Source organism: Pleurodeles waltl, chromosome 4_2, assembly GCF_031143425.1.
Source record: "Pleurodeles waltl isolate 20211129_DDA chromosome 4_2, aPleWal1.hap1.20221129, whole genome shotgun sequence".
Lineage (NCBI taxonomy): Eukaryota > Metazoa > Chordata > Amphibia > Caudata > Salamandridae > Pleurodeles > Pleurodeles waltl.
Window position 1 is genome coordinate 668,825,103 of NC_090443.1, and position 22,426 is coordinate 668,847,528.

General features: G+C 42.4%; 1 protein-coding gene across 3 annotated transcripts in view; it reads left to right on the forward strand.

The window, feature by feature from the left end:
• USP33 (ubiquitin specific peptidase 33) overlaps positions 1-22,426 on the forward strand; it is a 399,453-nt gene that overhangs the window by 20,072 nt on the left and 356,955 nt on the right. For all 3 annotated transcript variants that reach the window (XM_069232248.1, XM_069232249.1, XM_069232250.1), the window contains exon 2: positions 14,653-14,784. In XM_069232248.1, coding sequence (XP_069088349.1) covers positions 14,704-14,784 — 81 coding nt within the window. In that variant the 5' untranslated portion in view covers positions 14,653-14,703. The remainder of the gene's footprint in view (positions 1-14,652; positions 14,785-22,426) is intronic.

Sequence of the window (22,426 nt, forward strand, 5' to 3'; positions counted from 1 at the left end):
AATTACAGGGCATTTTACAAAATTACTTCTTTCTTACACGCTCTCTACATTTTTGCCTTCCAAATGTAAGACAAAGACAACTTGCTATAACAAGTTCTCCTATTCTGTGTTCCCCCAAGTCTCACAATAAAAATGGTACCTCACTTGTGTGGGTAGGCCTAGTGCCCGCGACAGGAAATGCCCCAAAACGCAAAGTGGACACATCCAATGAAAATGGGTGTGTTTTTTGCAAAGTGCCTAGCTGTGGATTTTGGCCTCTAGCTCAGTCGGCACCTAGGGAAAACTAACAAACGTGTACATTTTTGGAAACTAGACACCTAGGGTAATCTACAAGCCCTTGGGCCCATGTGTAAAGGCAAAACCCAAAAGAGTCAAATATCCTCTTGCTTGTCACTGGGATAAGATCATTTAGTTTGCAGGGGGAGCTGAAAGACTGTTATCCCCTTCAGTTAGGGTGGGGGGGCATAACCATGCTCAGAGTGATTGGCAGCCCCCACCCCTCTATTTTGTTTTTTAATTCCCTGGCATCTAGTGGGCTTTCAGATCCCGTCCCCCCTGGGGCGGATTGGCGGTAATGACCCCATCTGACCCCCGTTGGGCAGAACAACTTTGTCCCCATTTATTTGGGGTGGGGGTATGGCCATGCCCCCATTCCGTTGTGTTTTTTTTTTAAATCTTCCCTGGTGTCTAGTGGACCTTCTGCCCTCCCGGGGGGGCAGATGGGCCTCAGAAAAATAGGCCGATCTGCCCACAAGAGAGCAGAAATAGTCAACAGAAATGTGCCCCCATAGGGAGCGATCCTTGCCCAAGGATCCGCCCCCCCAAACAAAACACCCACACCGACAACGATCCCTGGTGCCTAAGTGGTTTCTGCCCCCCTTAGGTGCAGATGGGCCTAATAAAAATAGGCCGATCTGTCCCCAAGGTAATGTGCTCTTGTGGGGAGAGACCCTTGCCCAAGGGGCCGCCCCTTCCCCCCACCCCAAACAAAACACACACACAACAATCCCTGGTGCCTAAGTGGTTCCTGCCCAGGCCAATAAAAATAGGCCGATCTGCTGCCAAGGGGGTGGGGGGCAGAAATGGTCAACAGCAGTAATGTGCCCTCATGGGGAGTGACCCTTGTCCAAAAGGCTGCCCCTCCACAACAACACACACACACAGCAATCCCTAGTGACTAAGTGCATTCTGCTCCATGTGGGGGTAGATGGGCCTAATAAAAATAGGCCGATGGTCTAAGTTATAAAGCCCCCATGGGGAGCAAACTTTGCCGAAGGGGCTGCTCCCCTTACGCATAATAAACAAAAATAATATCCCTGGTGTCTAGTGGGTTTTTGCCCACCTTTGGGGCAGATCGACCTAAAAATATGGCTGATCTGTCCTCAAGGGGGGCAGAAACAGCTGAAACATATTGCCCCCAAAGAGGATCAACCCTTGCCCATGGGGCCGTCCCCCAATCACTAAAATAACTTTATAAAATGAATCCCTTGTGCCTAGAGGTTTCTGCCTTCCTTGGGGGCAATTCGGTGTAAAAACATGACCTATCTGCGCCCAAGGGGGGCAGAAATGGCCTACATAAAGCTCCCAAAAGGGGAGCGACCATTCCCTATGGGTCGCTCCCCAAATAATCACACATTTAAAAAAAAATAAACAAAATACCTGGTGTCTATTGGGCATTCCTGCTGCACGATCGCATTGTGATCATACAGCAGGAATGCTCAAAGAGACTGTGAAGGAAAGGAAAAGCCATTCCTTTCATTCAATGCTTCTCCGACCTGCCTTCTCCTGAGTAGAAACTAATCAGTTTCTCTTGTGGATACGCTAGCAGCATAGCTTACAGAGCGTTGGGGTGACCTATTATGAACTCAGGGCACGGTGTACGCTGAAATCATCAGATGTCACCGGGGGAGGGGTCGTGGTGGCAGCGGAAGCACTTCCACTGCCACCCTTGCATGGGGGTAGGGGTGGGGAATGGGCGTATGACCCCGTGGGTCGGTTCCAGGATGTAATTGTTACGCCTGTAGCACAGCGCAACTGTATCCGTGGACATAACTGGCACGGAAGGGCTTAACTCAGCTACTCTTCTTGCTAACCTCAAAGGCCTTCCAAATTCCTCAATGCAGTTCCACACTCCTTTAAGTAAAGTATGTTGCAAGGTGGTTCAGAGACACTTTTTGGTTCACTTCTAAGGTTAAGATTCCTTGAAAGATCTACTCAGTGCATACAAATTGGGACCTATTTTTCTTCCCTAAAAGCTTGCTCAGTGGCTTTCCCTTGGAGGATCATTGTCATATTTCTACCCCTTCACATCCCCCCACATGTTTTACTATTTATTATAAGCTGAAGTTCCTTTTAAGTTCTGTTTAAGATTTACAATTTCACTCAAAAAATTACAACACCCAGATATGCCCGGAGGTGTCACAACAAAATTATTTATTGATTAAATTGGATTCTAGCTTCATCAAAATAGCATGCTTGTTCGGGTCTAATGGCTTAATATTGAATGAGATTAAAACCAAAGTATTGCTGCTGGCCCCTAAGCACCTTTGTTGTTTAATCTGCGTTCCCTCTCCACCAGCCCTTTAAGGCGATCTATTCAAGTTTTTGAAGCCATATAAGAAAAAAACTTGGAGTGCCCTGAAATGCTAATATGACAGTGAGTGGACACATTGATATTTGGTCATGGGTCTCCAACCTTGTCAGGAGTAAGAGCTACTAATTTTCCACTAAATTAATTCCAAACTACTAATGTTATTAGCGTTGTAATAGCAACCACATCAGACAAGATTATATAAATTGCTGCCCTTCGTAAGATTACGAGTAATGATCACCAGAGTGCAGGGTTGCAAGCGTAACGTGGAAAAAGGTTTTGTCAATTTGGAATGCCTCTGCATGGGTAATACTTAGCAGCTATAGCTGCAACACTGCTGGCACCAAGTTAATAATATTAGTAATAAGTCTTCCTTCCCTGTACCCTCCAGCCCTGTGCTTCCCGATTTATCACTCTGTATCTGCTTTAAACATAGTTTGGAAGTTACGAGTTCTGAAAATACACACTTTTTGGTCTCAAATTCACAGTTTTCATTTTTGGTACACCTGTTATTTCAACAAAAGCTTCTAATTTAGTAGACGGAGGTCCACACTGGAGAGTTACTTCTAGGTTGATGGAGCACTCACAGGCTTTTTGTAGGACAACCTGTTTAAGACTAAGACAATTTTTCTGAGTCCTTCATTTAAGTCACGTTTGTCTGATGAGAACTAGGGCTGTCATTGATTACAAGCTTTTGCTAACGTGTCCCATTCTAGATAATTTATTCACTCTGGGACTCGTTTTAGGCTGATGAATCTTTTGACCCTGACTGAAGTCTCCTTAAGACGAGATAACTAGTCAACGTGTCAATTAATAATCAATAACCTCATCAATAATCACAGTAGCAATTCAATCAAATTAATCAACGACATTAATAAGACTCGAACACCACCATAACCTTTCAGTCATGAATAACCACGCCAGGTTTTAACAAGTATATGATGTTTTTTCCCTATTGATTACACTCTATTAGCAAGTTTATTAGTCTCAAAAACCAAGAAGCACATCAACATTGTCATAATATGGCAACTCGAATAAGATTTCATCACAGCAAAGATTATGAATATTAGAACATAGCACGACGTAAACATGGATTAACTTTAGCAGAGTATCATTAGAGCATTATTCAACAAAGCATAGATTCAGTCATTTGTCTATTTGCGTCCGTTAATGAATCCCTTAACTAACCTCAAATTAGCATTGGCATGTTGGGCTTCAAGCAAAACAATTTTGGCAACACGAATTTAGAAAACATCTATCTATGGTCTCTGTCAAAAGAAGCAGTTGGAACCTAGAAAGGAAAGGCAAACAGACAATTACAATTTCATCATCATATAGTTACCCTCCGTAATGGGTCAGCATACAATCTTATCCTCAGGACATCAGTTGATTCGCCATCAGCCAGGAAACACAGCAAAGTTCACGGCAAAGTTCAGCAAGACGGGGTAAGTGGGGACACTTTCCTCATAAGGAGGAGAAGTATAGAACGGGCAAGGTAAGGATGAGGATGGGTTGGAGGGTCAAACAGCAAAGTCTTTAGGCAGAGTGACAAAGTGGCTGGGTAATAGCAAGAATGGCTCACAATGGCATCCCCCTGGCTCCTCGTGTCAAAGGATTTTTATCCCTTTTCTGTTGTACAGTCCCCTAATTTCCAAATGGGCAAGTTTGGCGCACCACTATCTCCGTCCAATAGTTTACTGATCATCCCATCAAAATTGTCACCTCATAACAGTTCTCACGTAGTTTATTGGCTCCTGTGATTGACGTCTCCAACGGGTAGAATGTCCGGTATGATTTCATATTCTCGTGGTCCTCTCACATCCCCATTCAGTAGTTCCATCGTTTAGGCGACCTTGTACCTGTTGCAAGTTTACACTGTTGCATTCAGCAAGAATGTTTCCTTGAGCAAGTCGAGTCTCATGAGAGCAGATCTACTACAGCTACACTCATCTTCTAGCTTCTGGAAAAATATGATTGCATGTCCTTCAGCAAGTCAGCACACTGCACGTTGGAAAATCACATTTAATATGCAACCGGGCAGCTAGGCCCCGACTCATGCTAACTACGGCCTAGTGATTAATTAGCAAAACCTTAACATATAATTCTTAATACTCAATACAAAAGCATACATTGGTACATCAGTAATTCATTATTAGTCAATTTTACTAGTCACCGTATATATTGGCGGCCACTCCCCGTGGGCACATTTCAAGCACACGTTTAGTAAAACACAGCAATATTTTTCTATGCAGCATTAATATGCATTAACTCACAAACATTTTTATGTTAATTTTGGTTATAAGAGCTACGCTCCAACACTTTCATGGGGCAACGTTCCCAGATTGCCAACTGACTAGGCTCCAACATGTCCCCAATGCCACAGTTTGGCTAATATTCGAGTAATGGAAACACGGTGGGCTTTCACACTTCAGATAAACCATACCAGTTTCAGCAAGGATGAAGTTTTAGATTCGTACTCTAATCCACCAATGTTTGCATGACACTTCACCTTAGTATTATTTTCCTGGGAGATTGTACATTACTACTGGAGTCGCTCCTCGCATTCCACTGGGTTTTCTCTCTTGACAGTTCTTAGGACCATCTGTAAGTACTGAGAAGGCAGTGTGTTTCCTCTATTGGGTCCTTGTTTGTGGATTTGCCATTCAGTTTAGAGAAGTGCATTCTTTAGTTGCTTTTAGGCAAGGTCTAATATGCTGGCATTGCTGCTTATTGCTTGGATTATTTCTGGCTGATTGTGAGTTTGTATTGTCCATCGATACAGTTCAGTACATAGCTTTGCCAACAAATATTATATAACTAAACAAAAGTGGAAGATGCTGGTACATGGCAGGCTGAAAGGAAGTTGAGTTGTGATTATTTGGATGCATCACAAACTCATGCAATAAATCTTCTGCCAGTTCAGTACTTAACGTGCTTCTCTCTGTGCAGATGGATTCTGCTATGATTTCTTGGCATACATTATTCTTAGTTGTCCGGATCGTTTTTGCCACCCTGCAATACAACAACGGTGCAACCTTTTCCGTGTATTTGCGAGAATCTTACTACTTAATGTTTAAGAAACCAGGTCACGTAGGCTTATGGTTGATTTTCTAAACCTACTACTGACCTGTCACTTCACGAGGATTTTGTACTGAATGTCCTTTCCCATTCAGTTGTTTTGTAAGCCACATTTAGCCAGATTCTTTCTTTGTTTACTTTGACTTACTGAATATCCATTTCCTGCATCACTGTTTTATGTGTTTTGCCACAACTGTTGTACCGGCTGTTACTGATATCATCCCACTTCCTATACATGAAGCTTTGTACCAGGTCCCTTATAGAGAACTGCGGTCACCCCACTATTGAAAAAGCCCAATTTTGATCCCTTGATTACGATTAATATGTGTGTCATTGGGCTTCCTCTGACCATTCCCAAAAGAGTGGAGAAAGTTTTGGCATGCTGGCCCTTACTCATCTAGCAGCCTACTGTACCATAATCTTGCATGACGTGCAGATTCGCCTCAGGCATGTTACACACTGTACTCCACAGATTTTGCACAGGTAGACATTGGTGGAGTCCACCTTTACGTTTCCTGCGTGATGGGCAGTCCATGGGTCTCCAAGATTGGTGTAATAATTTATTTTGTAAGAGAGTAAGGACTTACAGGGAGTGCAGAATTATTAGGCAAATGAGTATTTTGACCACATCATCCTCTTTATGCATGTTGTCTTACTCCAAGCTGTATAGGCTCGAAAGCCTACTACCAATTAAGCATATTAGGTGATGTGCATCTCTGTAATGAGAAGGGGTGTGGTCTAATTACATCAACACCCTATATCAGGTGTGCATAATTATTAGGCAACTTCCTTTCCTTTGGCAAAATGGGTCAAAAGAAGGACTTGACAGGCTCAGAAAAGTCAAAAATAGTGAGATATCTTGCAGAGGGATGCAGCACTCTTAAAATTGCAAAGCTTCTGAAGCGTGATCATCAAACAATCAAGCGTTTCATTCAAAATAGTCAACAGGGTCGCAAGAAGCGTGTGGAAAAACCAAGGCGCAAAATAACTGCCCATGAACTGAGAAAAGTCAAGCGTGCAGCTGCCACGATGCCACTTGCCACCAGTTTGGCCATATTTCAGAACTGCAACATCACTGGAGTGCCCAAAAGCACAAGGTGTGCAATACTCAGAGACATGGCCAAGGTAAGAAAGGCTGAAAGACGACCACCACTGAACAAGACACACAAGCTGAAACGTCAAGACTGGGCCAAGAAATATCTCAAGACTGATTTTCTAAGGTTTTATGGACTGATGAAATGAGAGTGAGTCTTGATGGGCCAGATGGATGGGCCCGTGGCTGGATTGGTAAAGGGCAGAGAGCACCAGTCCGACTCAGACGCCAGCAAGGTGGAGGTGGAGTACTGGTTTGGGCTGGTATCATCAAAGATGAGCTTGTGGGGCCTTTTCGGGTTGAGGATGGAGTCAAGCTCAACTCCCAGTCCTACTGCCAGTTCCTGGTAGACACCTTCTTCAAGCAGTGGTACAGGAAGAAGTCTGCATCCTTCAAGAAAAACATGATTTTCATGCAGGACAATGCTCCATCACACGCGTCCAAGTACTCCACAGCGTGGCTGGCAAGAAAGGGTATAAAAGAAGGAAATCTAATGACATGGCCTCCTTGTTCACCTGATCTGAACCCCATTGAGAACCTGTGGTCCATCATCAAATGTGAGATTTACAAGGAGGGAAAACAGTACACCTCTCTGAACAGTGTCTGGGAGGCTGTGGTTGCTGCTGCACGCAATGTTGATGGTGAACAGATCAAAACACTGACAGAATCCATGGATGGCAGGCTTTTGAGTGTCCTTGCAAAGAAAGGTGGCTATATTGGTCACTGATTTGATTTTGTTTTGTTTTTGAATGTCAGAAATGTATATTTGTGAATGTTGAGATGTTATATTGGTTTCACTGGTAATAATAAATAATTGAAATGGGTATATATTTGTTTTTTGTTAAGTTGCCTAATAATTATGCACAGTAATAGTCACCTGCACACACAGATATCCCCCTAACATAGCTAAAACTAAAAACAAACTAAAAACTACTTCCAAAAATATTCAGCTTTGATATTAATGAGTTTTTTTGGGTTCATTGAGAACATGGTTGTTGTTCAATAATAAAATTAATCCTCAAAAATACAACTTGCCTAATAATTCTGCACTCCCTGTAATAGTCTCATTTAAAATGCCTGCTCATCTCATTTTTCTTATACTTTATACTCTTTAGAATCATTAGTGATGAGGTGCTACGGTTTCCTATGTAATGTTCACTCTGTGCTACAGATCAATTAGTGAGGCTTATGATGCATTATTTCTATTCTTTTGTGCTTGTACCGCGTGTATGTTAAAATATAACCAGCATTTTGCAACTCCAAAGAATCTGTAAGTCTTATCTCTATTTCTGCCAATGTCAGAACACTTCATATACGCTGTATCGATTTTACAAGTCTTGTTTGTGTGATAAACGTGTGGGTTTCTAACGTTTATAGAAGTGGGTCACTGCTTACGTCTTTAGTAGGCAGCTGTGCCAAGTCAGAGTATGTGAATTATGTAGACGGCGCTAAACTATTCATGAGAAAGAAACATGCTGTACTGTGCATACACACATTTGTTCTCTGGAGACAACCAGTACCATTAGCATACCGGGGGTATCGTTACAAACTATAAAAAAATAACAATATTAATATCCTTTACAGGAAATTGGAATAGATATGGAGACGGAGCGGCAGCAAACCACACGATGAGATAAAAGCTTGCAGTCTGCGTATGAATGGTTCTCATGCTGTGTTGCATTACGAGCGTACGTTTACGTCAACGGTGACCAATTTAATACATATGGACCATGGCACAAGAGCAGGAAATACATTTAGACGTTGTGGGCTGTATGTTTGTGCTGCACTACGTTGAGGTGATGTGGGAGGAAGGTTTCATGACCCCCCCACATGCAGTGTGTGATCGTCTGTGTGCACACACGTGTAACGAAGTTTGTACAGCTGCTCGTTAGAATGTACACAAGATGCATATACCTTGGACGACAGCTAACAGTAGCCGTGTAAAAATCATTCTAAGAGCAACAGGTCTTTAAGCGTCGCTTATAATACCACGTTAAAGCCTTTTGACAGGTATTGTATTACATACTTCTCACTGATTAAAGTAATAGGCAACGACTTTGGTGTTGCTTATCCCTTCAGTGAAACCCTGGGTGGAAGTTCTGCACTTTCGTAATCCTTACGTTTTTGTTCTCGTTTTATTGTTTTTTTATGATAGTTCTCAACATAAATACCAGAGTCATCAATCCACCATAGTTGCGTAAATAAAGATTTTTTTTTTTTTTCAAGAACTGAACACAGCAGAAAGGTCTTTTTACCCAAATAGGTTAGACCATGCAGTTTCCCAAAAAAGGGCCAATTTACAAGATTCCAGTTGTGTAGGTTCACATGGAGTCCAGAGGTCTCAACATAATTCCCAGAAGGAGAGAGGGCCACTTCCAGAGCACATTGATTACCCTTATTAGCCGTTTTGGACGCAGTTGGATATTATATTACCATAGTAACTTTGTTTTATATTTAGAATTTTCTCAGTTTTGGCCTTAAGGATTTCCGGTGTGAAAGAAATTGCAGAATTGTCTTTATGCAGTGTTGTGTATAGGCTGTAGACGGATATTCAGTTACGTAGAATCTCACAGATTACCATAGTAGGCAAGGATTATGGTTTTGGTTACCCCCTTTGACAAACATTTGGAGTTGAAGATTTACTATGTGATATTCCTTCTAAGGTGCTTTTCAGTATGGGGTTTTTATATTTGTTTGTGAACTGTACATTTGTATGTATTTGGAATGTTATGACTGAGTCAGATGGTTGCCAGCCTCTGCAACACGAACAATCAGTTGGTTAAGGTGACAAGTTGGTGTTGAGGGCTATAGGCTTGATTGTTCCACGGACCTTGGTGGTAGGTGATTTACACTGTGGTAATCCTTGCTAGAGCTTCTTGAGAGGGCCTCTTGGATGTATTTGTTTGCCAGGCCCATGGTGTTAAAAATATATAAAACAAGCATTTGCAATGCAATGGGTCTCGCGTTTGCTCATGTTAGAGCTATTAGGGTTGTAAATTCCTAACTGGACTGTTGTTCCTGCATAAATTGAAGATGAAAAGTAAAACAGTTGACCTAAGCGAGCTAATTCAAAGCCCCACGGCCACCATGAGCGCATAGGAGAGACACAAAAGGAAAACAGGCAAACAAGCAATTATCCATGTAACAGGGTCGGGTTCCAAGGCGGTAACAAAACCTCCCCAAGGAGGGACAAACAAAGCATTTACCAATGCTAACAAAGGATTTTTGAAAGGCAAGCCCATGAACGAATGATAGTGATGGGCATGAGGTGGGCATGGTTAAAAGCCCACAGATAGATTACAACAAGTCAAAGCGATTGTGTGCTCAACCTAAAAAGGTCTGCAATTCAGCCCTCGTTTGTCTGTTCAAGTATAATTTAGTCTGCTGCAGTTGGCTCCATTGCCCTGTGAGTAACATTTTTATGCCTGACTACATGTGCATGCACATCTGCACGTTTGTTTCTTTGTATAGGTCCCCTTCAATTTCTTTCCTCCTCCTTGTTTTGAACATCCTGCAACACCCCTGAGAGTCACACTGGAATACTCACTTAATGCTCATTTTATATGCAGTGTGCTGCCTCTATGTGCAGCTTCTATTTCTAAACTGAACGGCCACCTAGTAATGGTATTTGTAGGAAGTTGGCTCTGTATATACTATCTCAAAGTGAGGGCTAGTGTGCACAGAGTCAAAGGGTTCCCCTAAGAGGTTGATAGTGGCAAAAGTAGATAATACTAATGCTCTATTTTGTGATAGTGTGGTCGAGCAGTAGGCTTATCAGAGGGTAGTGTTAAGCATTTGTTGTATACACACACACAGGCAATAAATGAGAACACACACTCAAAGACTCAACGTTAGGCCAATAGGTTTTTATATAGAAAAATATTATTTTCTTAATTTATTTTAGAACCACAAGATTAAGATTTTTAGGTAAGTACATAAATTGTAAGGTACTTCACACAGGTAAGTATATAACTTTTATTTAAACCAGTAGTACACACAGTTTTGGTAAAAATGGCAAATAGCTATTTTAAAAGTGGACACTGAAAAAATCCTGGGGGAGTCAAGTATTGGTTAGTTTCTCAGATAAGTAAAGCACTTACAAGTTCAGTCTCCTGGGCATAGGCAGCCCACCCTTTGGGGTTCAAGGCAACCCCAAAGCCACTGCACCAGCAACACTAGGCTGGTCAGGTGCAGAGGTCAAAGAAGGGCCCAAATAACATAGGTGCCTATGGAGAACAGGGGCGCTCCTGTTCCAGTCTGCTAGCAGGTAAGTACCTGCGTCCTCGGGGAGTAGACCAGTTGGGTTTGTAGAGCACTGGGGGGACGGGGACACACAAGCACACAAAACACACCCTCAGCGTCACAGTCTCTCTGGCGATGCAGGCAGGGCACAGGGGGGCTTCTCGGGCCAGCCACCGACTGGGCTAGGATGAGGGCTGCCTGTTGGTCACCCCTGCACTGGTAGGTGGTTCCTCTCAGTCCTGGGGCTGCAGGTGCAGTGCTTTGTCCAGGCGTCGGGTTTCTTTGTTACCAGGCAGTCGCGGTGAGGGGGGAGCCTTTGTATCCTCACTGCTGGTGTCGCTGTGGGGGTGCAGAGAGGTCGACTCAGGGTGTCCACATCGTTGGAGTCGCCTGGGAGTCCTCTCTGCAGTGTTGGTTCTCCTGAACTAGAGCCGGGGGCGTTGGGTGCAGAGTGTGAAGACTCACGCTTCTGGCAGGAAGTTTGAGTCTCTTTAAAGTTGCTTTCTTTGCTGCTGTTTCTGGACAGAGCCGCTGTCCTCGGAAGGTTCTTGGTCCTTTAGGTGAAGGTCAGTCCTCTGAGTCCTCAGAGGTCGCTGGTCCTGCTGGATGCTCCGCTGTTCAGGTTCTTTGAGTCTGGAGACAGTCAGGTAGGGCTGGTGCCAAGTCAGTTGTTGTCTCCGTCGTCTCTGTTGGGCTGTCAGGCAGCAGTCCTTCTTCTTTCTTCAGGTTGCAGGAATCTGATTTCCTGGGTTCAGGGTCACCTCTAAATACTGAATTTAGGGGGGTGTTTAGGTCTGGGGGACAGTAGCCAGTGGCTACTGTCCTTGAGGGTGGCTACACCCTCTTTGTGCCTCCTCCCTGAGGGGAGTGGGGCCCATCCCTATTCTTATTGGGGGAATCCTCCAAAACCGAGAAGGAGGATTTCTTAAGGCAGGGGTCACCTCAGCTCAGGACACCTTAGGGGCTGTCCTGACTGGTGGGTGACTCCTCCTTGTTTTTCTCATTATCTCCTCCAGACTTGCTGCCAAAAGTGGGGGCTGTGTCCGGAGGGGCGGGCATCTCTACTAGCTGGGATGCCCTGGAGCGCTGCAACGGGCATGAGCCTTTGAGGCTCACCGCCAGGTGTTACAGTTCCTGCAGGAGGAGGTGAGAAGCACCTCCACCCAGTGCAGGCTTTGTTCCTGGCCACAGCGTGACAAAGGCATTCACCCCATGTGGCCAGAAACCCATCTGGTTGTGGCAGGCTGGCAGCAACTGGTCAGCCTAACACTGATGTTTGGACTGGTATACAGGGGGCATCTCTAAGATGCCCTCTGTGTGCATTTTCAATAAATCCCACACTGGCATAATTGTGGCTTTATTGTGGTGAGATGTTGTATACCAAACTTCCCAGATTTCGGTGTAGCCATTATGGACCTGTGGAGTTTGTGTTTGACAAACTCCCAGACCATATACTCTTTATGGCCACCCTACACTTAAAATGTCTAAGATTTGGCTTAGACACTGTAGGGGCATAGTGCAACTATGCTCTCATCTGTGGTATAGTGCCCCCTGCCTTAGGGCTGTAAGGCCTGCCAGAGGGGTGACTTACTTTTGCCACAGGCAGTGGGTTGCGGGCATGGCACTCTGAGGGGAGTGCCATGTCGACTTATTCTTTTTCTCCCCACCAGCACACACAAGCTGTGAGGCAGTGTGCATGTGCTGAGTGAGGGGCCCCAGGGTGGCATAATACATGCTGCAGCCCTTAGAGACCTTCCATGACCACAGGGCCCTTGGTACTAGGCGTACCAGTTACAAGGGGCTTATCTGTGTGCCAGGGCTGTGCCAATTGTGGGAACAAAGGTACAGTTTAGGGAAAGAACACTGGTGCTGGGGCCTGGTTAGCAGCATCCCAGCACACTTTCAATCATAACTAACATCAACAAAAGGCAAAAAGTTAGGGGGTAACCATGTCAAAGGAGGCATTTCCCTACAGTATTGTTCATAGTGAATCATTGTTTTACCGTTCCAAGGTGGCCAGAAGTGTTAAGCAGAACACTTTGGATGAACATAGCAGTGGTACACTATACATTTCAGTAATTGTAAAAGTCCACTCTGTGCAATGTTTACTTAGCAGCAATCTTGCAGTGGTATTGTGCATAGATAATAATGGTTTTACCACTCAAGTCTAGCCATTGCGTTGCTTCGAAATGACTACAACTATCATAGAGCTTCAAAAAATATTTATACTATGTACGATACCATTCAAGACAACCGCCTGCTTCCTGCCCACAGTCAGGTGATGACATAGTTGTTTTTCCTACTTCTTTTCCTTTTAATTTATTGTTCCTGTGCTTGTTGAGTTGTGTGTATTTTATTCTGGATAGGTAAGTGGGTGAACGCCAGAATAAGTCAGTTGGTGGATTAATTTATTTTGGTGTCTGCTTTTGCATAGAACCGATAATCTAATGATAATTTCGTACCAGACAGTGTACATACACCTACTTTATACCTAGTGCTGCCCGAACGATAAACTTGCTTTCAAGGGTTGAGCAAAAATGAATGCTTCGAATGTCACCTTCTAGCTTGATTCAGATAGCCCGTTTTCGGTATCCAGTAGAATTTTAGCATGGCCCCTGATTCCTCTGATCAAGACAGGAGGAGCCTGAACCAGAAATCTCATACAATTGATTTACTCTACAAACATCACTGCAGTCGTGTCAAGGGTATTGTTTCCCCTTCAGACTAACTACTCTCTTTAACTATTTCTCCCATACTCACTCAGAACATAACATATTGTTGCATTTATACTCCTAAGACATTCTAACCAGTCAATAGTATTGTATTTCTCCATGCAACTAGCACATTAAGCAGACTAGTCAATCATATCTAGCAAGAATGTCTTGCATAAATTCTAGTCACATCTACAAATCTTAAGACCAAAATCAGACTCTTAAAAATCACTGATGGAACAGCAGACTCCACTCACTTATGACTAAACTTCACATTTCATGCATTTGTAACCACTGAACATTGACTTGTTAGTATTGGGTTAGCTGACCCTTAAATCCCTCCAGACATATAATTAAACTTTTCTGTTTGACCAACATTTATCTTGCCTTTAACTTCTCCCTGTTCCTCCTGTATTTTCAGATTTGATCACTCCAGGCATGCATTAAGATTTCTTCATCTATTTGGTAATTCTCTGGAATTTTGCACCTTGGGCGTGATATTTTACATGTGAATGCTTAGAAATGTTGTTGCTAACCCAGTCAATCAGTCTTTTTTTTTTTTTTTTCCTCAAAGTCCGTTTTATGCTGATTGGTTGTGTTATCATGTGATAATAGGCACGCCTTACATTCAAAGTATTCTGCAGTCTCACTTATAACTGTTTTTTTTAAAAGCACTGGACCAAGGACTGATCCTTGTGGTATCCCAATTTTCAAATATTTTTCTACAGATTAGACTTGATTTAGCAGCTCTTTTCATGCCATTCGCTCATCTAGTTTCTGACCCAGTTTGCTTGCCAGCCTGCCTCCTGATTTTTAAAAAAAATCTTTTAGTGTTTTACAGTATTTCATGTTAGTCATCTGTTCAGTGTATACATTTTGTATTTCAGGTATCTTCAGGTTAAATGTATTAATACTGTTTGTCATAATTTGTTTTTCAGAAATCTACTTTATCCCAGATCTTAAAGGCGTAGAAAGTTATTGCTACCGAGATGCCAACCTTGAGCAACGAATGTATACATTTGGGAACAATTGGAGAAGTAACAAAAGAAGACTTGATACAGAAATCCCTAGTGAGTTGCAGATTCCATTCTATTAAATATCGATCCCAATACCTGGAATTGTTGCCGTGTCTGGCCGTGGGTGTATTTTGCTCTTCTTGCAGTTATTATAGTTTTTGAGTTAATTTGAAAACAACAACGTACCATTTGAGGATTGCTTATATATAAGTATCTTTGTTTAAGAAACAAGTAGACTCTTGTTATGTCTGGCCTAGAGAAGGCTTTAGCCGTCTAATAAGTCTCATGTATGCAGAAATAAATATATAGAGGGGCTTTCTGTCACCCCTCTTCATCCATTTTTTTGTTCAGCTGACATTCACGTTTTACTTCTACCCACAACAACAGAGATGAGGCCGTTGGTCAGTGCACTTAAGCTGTCGGCCTTCTTCAACCCCCAAGTCGCAGCATTTTGCACGATCATATGCTCATTCTTCTAAGAAGTACTGCAATTCAGTGGCAAGGCTTGTGAGCCAATAGTTTTCTTTTTAATTGTGTACTATTTTTTTTCAAAATATGTTTATTGGCAATTCAAACATAAAACATTCACCTCTTCCCCTTTTTTACCCCCCCCCCCCACACCTGCAATTCTTTGTCGATGTAAACTTAATCCCCAAAGCACAGAGTGGCCCAATTCCCACATCATACAACCCTCAAAATTACACGCCGAACCCACCTCTCTCATCCAGTAGTGTGGCAATTGTGTACGTTTAACTATTTCGTTTCCTGTTTTGCATTTGGTCGTTTTCTTTTTCCATTCTTTAATAAGAATCATATTACATGTTTTGCGCAATAAAAAGAGTCTGTACGATAAAGTACATCTGCCTAATATTGTGCACTCACACATTTCCAATCAAATTATATAAAGTGGTTATTTGTTCTTTGTTTTTTGTTTTTGTTTTGTAGTGCAGGCATTTGGCTGCCGCGTTTAGGAGTCCTTTCTTTCTTTTTATGGCACACACATGAAAAAAAAAAATATTGTACCATTTTGCTAAACCGGGTCTTTTGGGATTTACCAATGCTTTTTTTCAAGGAGAAAACCTGTTTCTGGGGACCAGCACAATTTAGCTTTCAATAGTGTTTTTCCAAGTATCTGTTGAGAAAGAAAAATCCTGCTTAAGTACAAGTGAATGGTATGATTTAAGCCCATTACAAAGGTGGACGTTTAATATTCTGTAATTATAGATCACTCCATGTAGCATTGCATACCATATCTTTGTTCCTTTCCCTTAGTGCATGCTTCACTCCATGTGCCTATTTTTTTTATAGGCCACAGTAAATTCCAGATAGTGGGGCTCTTTTATTATTTGGTACAGCAATGCTACAGTCAGATATGCAGAATCTAACTCTTCTTTGCACCATTTAAAAAGCATGTAAATGTTTTCAAAGCAATAAAATATGGTTCTGTATCATTTACGCTTTAAGTTGCTCCAGTAATGCTGTGCAGATTATGTTTTCCACCCTCTTGAAATGGCTTCTTTTTTTTACTTCTAAAAATCAAAAAATAAAAAGGGGGAAGGAAAATTGGAAAACATGACAGACTTTTGAAGGTAATGTGAATGAGAGCAATACATTTTGATGTTAGAAAAAAAGTTTTGTCCTCCTCAGTACCTCTCCAAATATCCATTTGGACAGTTGCAACAGTAAGTTCTTCTGTAGGTCGGAGAGGATTTATTTTGTGAACAATACTGTGGAATTGTATACAGCACAGACTTTCTATGCATTCTAAATGCAAATGTAGTGTATACTAACTAACCACCCACGTGAAAACTCTTATTATGCTGTCTTGAGTTTGCATTGGTAAATTACTGCTTTATCATTCAGATCACTCACTGCTCAAACCTTTGAAATGGTTGCATGTGATTGGCTATACTTATGCTTGGTTCAGCACTCTTGTATACGCTTCCCATCAAGAAGACAACATGTTTTGGGCACCAGGGTTAGCTGCAGCAGCAAAAATCCCGGCTCTCCCCCCTGGAAGTATTTATAATCAGCTACTGAATTATTGTCACCCCCTTCCCTATGAGGGGGGAGGTGAAGGAACCTTAGTAGGGTCTAAAGATTATGAGCAGGGGTGTGGAATTTATTAAAATATCTACTTGTCCAGTGGACAGGTTGCTTCTCAAATCTACTTGTCCTGTAAAAAGATCTACTTGTCCCTTTGGTGCCATGTAGTGTGGCGACAAATTATGGCAGCAATCTCATTATGTAAGTGCTCTGATAACAGCCTCTCTGATTATGCCAGGGCTACTACCATAGTAGGGCTTGAATACTTGCAGTTTCAATCCCTACTGTAGCAATTTCCTTATTTTGCCACCTTTCTGCAGATCTGCATACTGGGGCTGGAGGAAGCAGTAAGCAATAGTTCTAGGGCTGGAATGCCTTTGAGTCTGCAAACTTACTAACCTGCATGTTTTAAAGATTTTCACCAGCTTCTCTCTAAAATTTTCCCATAATAAGAAAGGTTGGACATTTACTCCTGACAATGGCAGAATTAGAACTTCTTCCAGGGTTGGGAAGAAAGTGGCTGGAGGGAAAATGAACTTGCAAATGCTCAAAAGATTTTTACATGAGCAAATCTACACATCGTATTTACCCATGCTAAAATACAGTTCACAAATATTTTATAGGGTACAACATATACCATGGGTGCACTTTTGTGACTTTCTTTAAGAATTTGGGACCACATGTAGGTAGGTTCAGATTTGCGACCTGCAAATTGCGAGTCGCAAATCCGAATGTAGGATGGTGTCCCTGACACCATCTGTGATTCGCAAGGGCTTCGCAAATGCCCACCTCATGAATAATCATGAGGTGGGTCGCAATTTGCGACCCCCTCGCGAATGGCGGCCCTCACAGGGATGGTGGCCTGCTGGAGACAGCAGACCACCATGTCTGTGACTGCTTTTCAATAAAGCAGTTTTTTTTTTGTAATGCAGCCCGTTTTCCTAAAAGGAAAACGAGATGCATAACAAAAATGAAACGTTTTCGTTTCATTTTTTCAGAGCAGGCAGTGGTCCACAGGACCACTGCCTGCTCTGAAAAAATGTTTACAGTGACATTCACAATGGGGAAGGGGTCCCATGTGGATCCCTTCCCTTTTGCGAAAGTGTTAGCACCCATTTGAAATGGGTGCAAACTGCGATTGGTTTGCACCCGCATTCGCGGTCACAAAACAATCCTACATTGCACTGTGAGTCGCAATTAGGAAGGAAACACCCCTTACTAATTGCAAGTCGCAAACCTGTTTTGCGATTCGGTAACCAGGTTACCGAATCGCAAAACTGGGTTTGTGCATCGCAGTGTGCTTTTTGCATGTCGCAAACAGCTTTTTGCATGTCGCAAACAGCGACTTTCGCTACCTACATGTGGGTCTTGGTCCCTAATTAGGTCTGGTGTTAACAAAGACATTTTGTTTTTATTAAACTTCTATTTCTCTCTCTTTCGGACGGCTTTACTGTGAGTGATCGCATTCTGCTCTTCCACAAGGAGCATATTGCCACACAAAGTAGTTTTGTTCAGTGTCAGGAACTACAGTGGCAATCAGTGACGTAACTAAACTGGAGGGTGCCCCTTTGTAAAGAACATGGAGGAGCCCCCTCTCGAGACTCACTCAGGGCAGGTGCTGTGCTGAAGGGGCCCCCTGGAGGGCGGCTGCGGGGCCTTTGTTATGCCGCTGGTGTGCTTTTAGAGAGTTCAAAAACTTTTTTGGGGGGGTTTGCCAGTGTTTGTTACAATGTTGAGGGCCTGGTAGCTCCCACAACAATAAAGTGTTACAAAAGCCATGTCAAAACAAGACACACATTGATGAAACTAAAAGACTTATAAAAATATGTCAGATCCGTTGGCTTTGTCAGTGTTTGTTTATTTTCATGCTTCCCATAATCGTGTTGAAAATGGTTACACTGATTTTCCATTAGAAATATTTTTGGGAAATACTAGCATGCATCAACACATTTTACTAAATGACACTTCATTTGCATATAATCAGAGAGCATTCTGGGAGCATTATACTTAGCCTCATAGCCTAAACTTTTCAAACATGTGTATACACGTTTTTTTTTTTTTTTTGTACTGGAACCAACGTCAGTAGTGAAGTGTGACCTTAAAACATTTATTTACAGCACTCCCCCTAATAATGAAGACTTTCAAATAATGAACCATAAATACAAGTTCGAACAGCATTATCTTTTGGAAACACATTAACTCAACTGCAGAGAGTTCCACTCTCTGTAATCAGGCAGCCAAAGGGTTTGTGCTGCAGGGGGTTGGGCAGGGGGTTGGGCCTACTTGTCCCAAGGACAAAGTAAACATAAAAACTTGTAGCCCTTGACCCCAACCAAGATGTCCCGGGCGTCGGGCGATAGGAATTCCACATCCCTGTATGAGAGTTCTAAGCTTTTGAAAATACAGCGTTGTCTAATGTTTTTTACCAAAGTGAACTGTGACATAGTTATGTTTGCAACTTGTGAACCACACCAGCACAGTTAAAAAAAAAAATATATGTTGTTAATTTACTCGGACATTTTCATACTCTATATGCATCGTAGGGTTGTTGGTTGGTAAACAAAATTAAATCATATAGATTACTGACTAAATGTTGATTGTAAGCATCCCCTACAAAATAGCCTTAAAAATTGTAATACATTTTGTTGGTTAATAATACGGGCTGCTGTGAAGAAAGCTTGTTCTAGCATTATTTCCATATGCTTCAGTACCTCATTGTATTGCCAAGGCTTATTTCGAACTGCATTAGATCACAGCTGCAATCCTCAGTTTTGGTGCCTTAACTAAATATTACTCCCAATACCTTTATTTCACTAGTCATGCACTTTGTTGGAGGTAGTGTAGCTTTTTTTTTAGAGCTAGTAGTTTGGATTGCTTTCCACAATTCGCTATTTGTTTTGGTACTACATTTTTCTACTAGTTATCATCTTGTTTTTCTAGTAAAATGTCATAGAACTGGTTTAATAGCTTTTACTTTTACTTTATCTTTGCCTGCTTTCTTTTCCAATCTTAGACATCACTGGGAAGAAAGCATTGGAGAAGATCAATTTATCACATTCCTTTCAAGGGTGCTCCTTGCAAAATTTTCTTCATAAACCACATGTGTGTTTTTTGTGCCCACATTTTCTTGTGCCAAATTGAAATTGTAGAATATAAAGCTGTACAGTAAGCGGTGTCGCTGGACAATGTTCCATAGGTGATCTGTTGTTGTCCGAAAAGAATTAGCAACAAGTTTCCTCCTCGGTATTGAGGAAAATAAAAACCACACCACTTCATCTGGCAATCATCTCCAAAGTAATTGTAGTTAAGTAATTTCAAAAGAAAGTGTGACCTATTGGAGAAAAGAAGAATGTTTTGGGTTCAGTATAAACCAACACTAAAGAGCAGTGAGTGTTTCAGACGAGCAAATCCGATCAATGCCAGTACGCCATGCTGGAGGTAAATGGCCACATCTTCACATATTTACATGACCACATCATTGCACAGGAGACTATTATTGCAGTAGAGGACATTGTAGTGGGGTCGGGGGCAGGGCCACTGGCTGAGATGGACTCACTGCAGAGTTCCACTAATCAATATTGGAACCATACTTAGCTAACATGTTTCAAGAAGCAGTAGAAAATGGTACACTACCCCCCAGTCCCAGGGAAGCAATAATAAAGCCCTCCAAAAGCTGGGTAAAGTCGAGCAAGACTGCAAGCCCTATCATCCTCTGTCCCTTCTGAATACAACACCAAAATTTTAACCCACATAAAACCAAACAGTTTGAACCCAATCATGAAAAACATAGTTCTCCCGTAGCAGTCAGGCTTCATTCTAGTTAGGGCAACCTCAAACAATCCTAGGACTTTCCCCTGTCCTAATAAATGAAATCATCCCTGAATTAGCAGATGTATCAGTCTTCCTAGACGCAGAATGGGCAACCGATTTCTCCCCTCATCTTCCCAACTTGTGTGTGTGTGTGCACGCACACACATGTGCGCCATTGTCCATAGAACAGGGTGTGCAACACAATTTTTGAACGGTGGCCAACCTTCCAGGCAGAGTCCCCTGAGTTTCTGCCCTGATATACCTGTTCTGAACACCAGCGGCTCTTGGTTGGGTCTCCAAAATATAGAGGCCCTACACAGACTCCCTCCCAAAACCATTTCCAATTCACTCAGAAAATGGCGTGTGATTATCGGTGAAGAAGTCAAAGGCGCCATCATGACGTAATGCTGCAAACAAACCTGCTTGTCTCAATCAATTACATGCACAAATTCGTTCATTTCAAACATATAAATGGGACATACTGCATCCTGTATTTCTCCACACAATAGATCAATGTACTACAGCTCTCTGCTCTAACGATCTGGTTGGTTTCTTTCATTTGGCCAGGGAGTGCCCACCAGTGAAAACACACTGGGTGGAGATTACCAAAACCTTTGGCAAGATCGCCGAGACATCACTTGTATGCTCCTGTAACCTCAAGTTACTGGGTTATGTGAAACTACTCCCAAGGCCCATTGACAAGTTCATGGCTGTTCTAATGTTGCTGGTGAAGAGAGGTCTTTTGCTTGCTTGATGAAGGGTCCTCCCCCTGTCATGAGAGATTCCTTGTCACGAGAGACTGGCTCAAGGACATCACAGGCATGGACCAAAGATATTTTGGTATTTTGAAACGTCTGAGGGCCTTTTTGGACAGTGCTTCACCATAGACAAGTTCAGCATGTATAATGTTCTCATTTTCTGATAACCTCCCTCCACCGTACTGCCCATGGCCACCAGGTTCTTTCTAGAAAATTGGTATGCAGGTATGGCTGACCCACAATAAGTGTATAGTTGTAGTTTTTCCCGAACACTCTTTATAATATATAATGTAGAGGTATAATGCGTCCTGTGCATTCTGATGTGTAATTCCAATAAAAAATGATTAAACAAAACACTTTTCCGTGCAGATTTTTAGTAGTGTTTATTAAAGAAAATAGACACTTTTGTGAAGACTGGGTATGCCTATTCGTTTTGCTGTCCATTATGGGGGAAGTGATGCAGGACAACACAGTGCTGTGAGTGACTTGCCCTTGTTAAGGCTATTCGGCTTCTGAAAGCTATTTTTGAGATGTCTGGTTGCACGACCAGTGGTACATTTGCTGTAGACCCTGACTTGTACTGTAGTTGAATCACATCTCCTCTTCAGTGGAAATTGAACCGTCCTCATTCCTCTGTCTTGGCACATATGATCAACCTTTTGAATCGAAGTCTAAATGCTATGGACGAGGGACATCCCCCCTCCTCTCACACCAGGAAAATGGCAGCTGTTAAACAGACCAGGTCTAATGTTTTTTCAGTTATCTCCCACCAGAGATTGATAGTAACGAATGGTAATGTGCATGCATATAGAAAATTATCCTGACGTGTGGTTACTTGGAAATCCCAGATGACCTTGCCTGTCTGAGAGAGCTTATAGGAGCTTTTAGGAATATGCAAGCACCTGCAAGAGATTGTAAGAGGAAGCAAGGCATGGCCCGAATAGTATCTGTGAAGTAGAAGAATACAGTTCCGGGGTGCACTGTTAGCACACATAGCTTTTGCCCATCTGTTAGACAGTTTTGCAGTGCATAATAACCCTTTAAAAAATCATTCAGGCCATCACTTCCACCATTGTGCGATT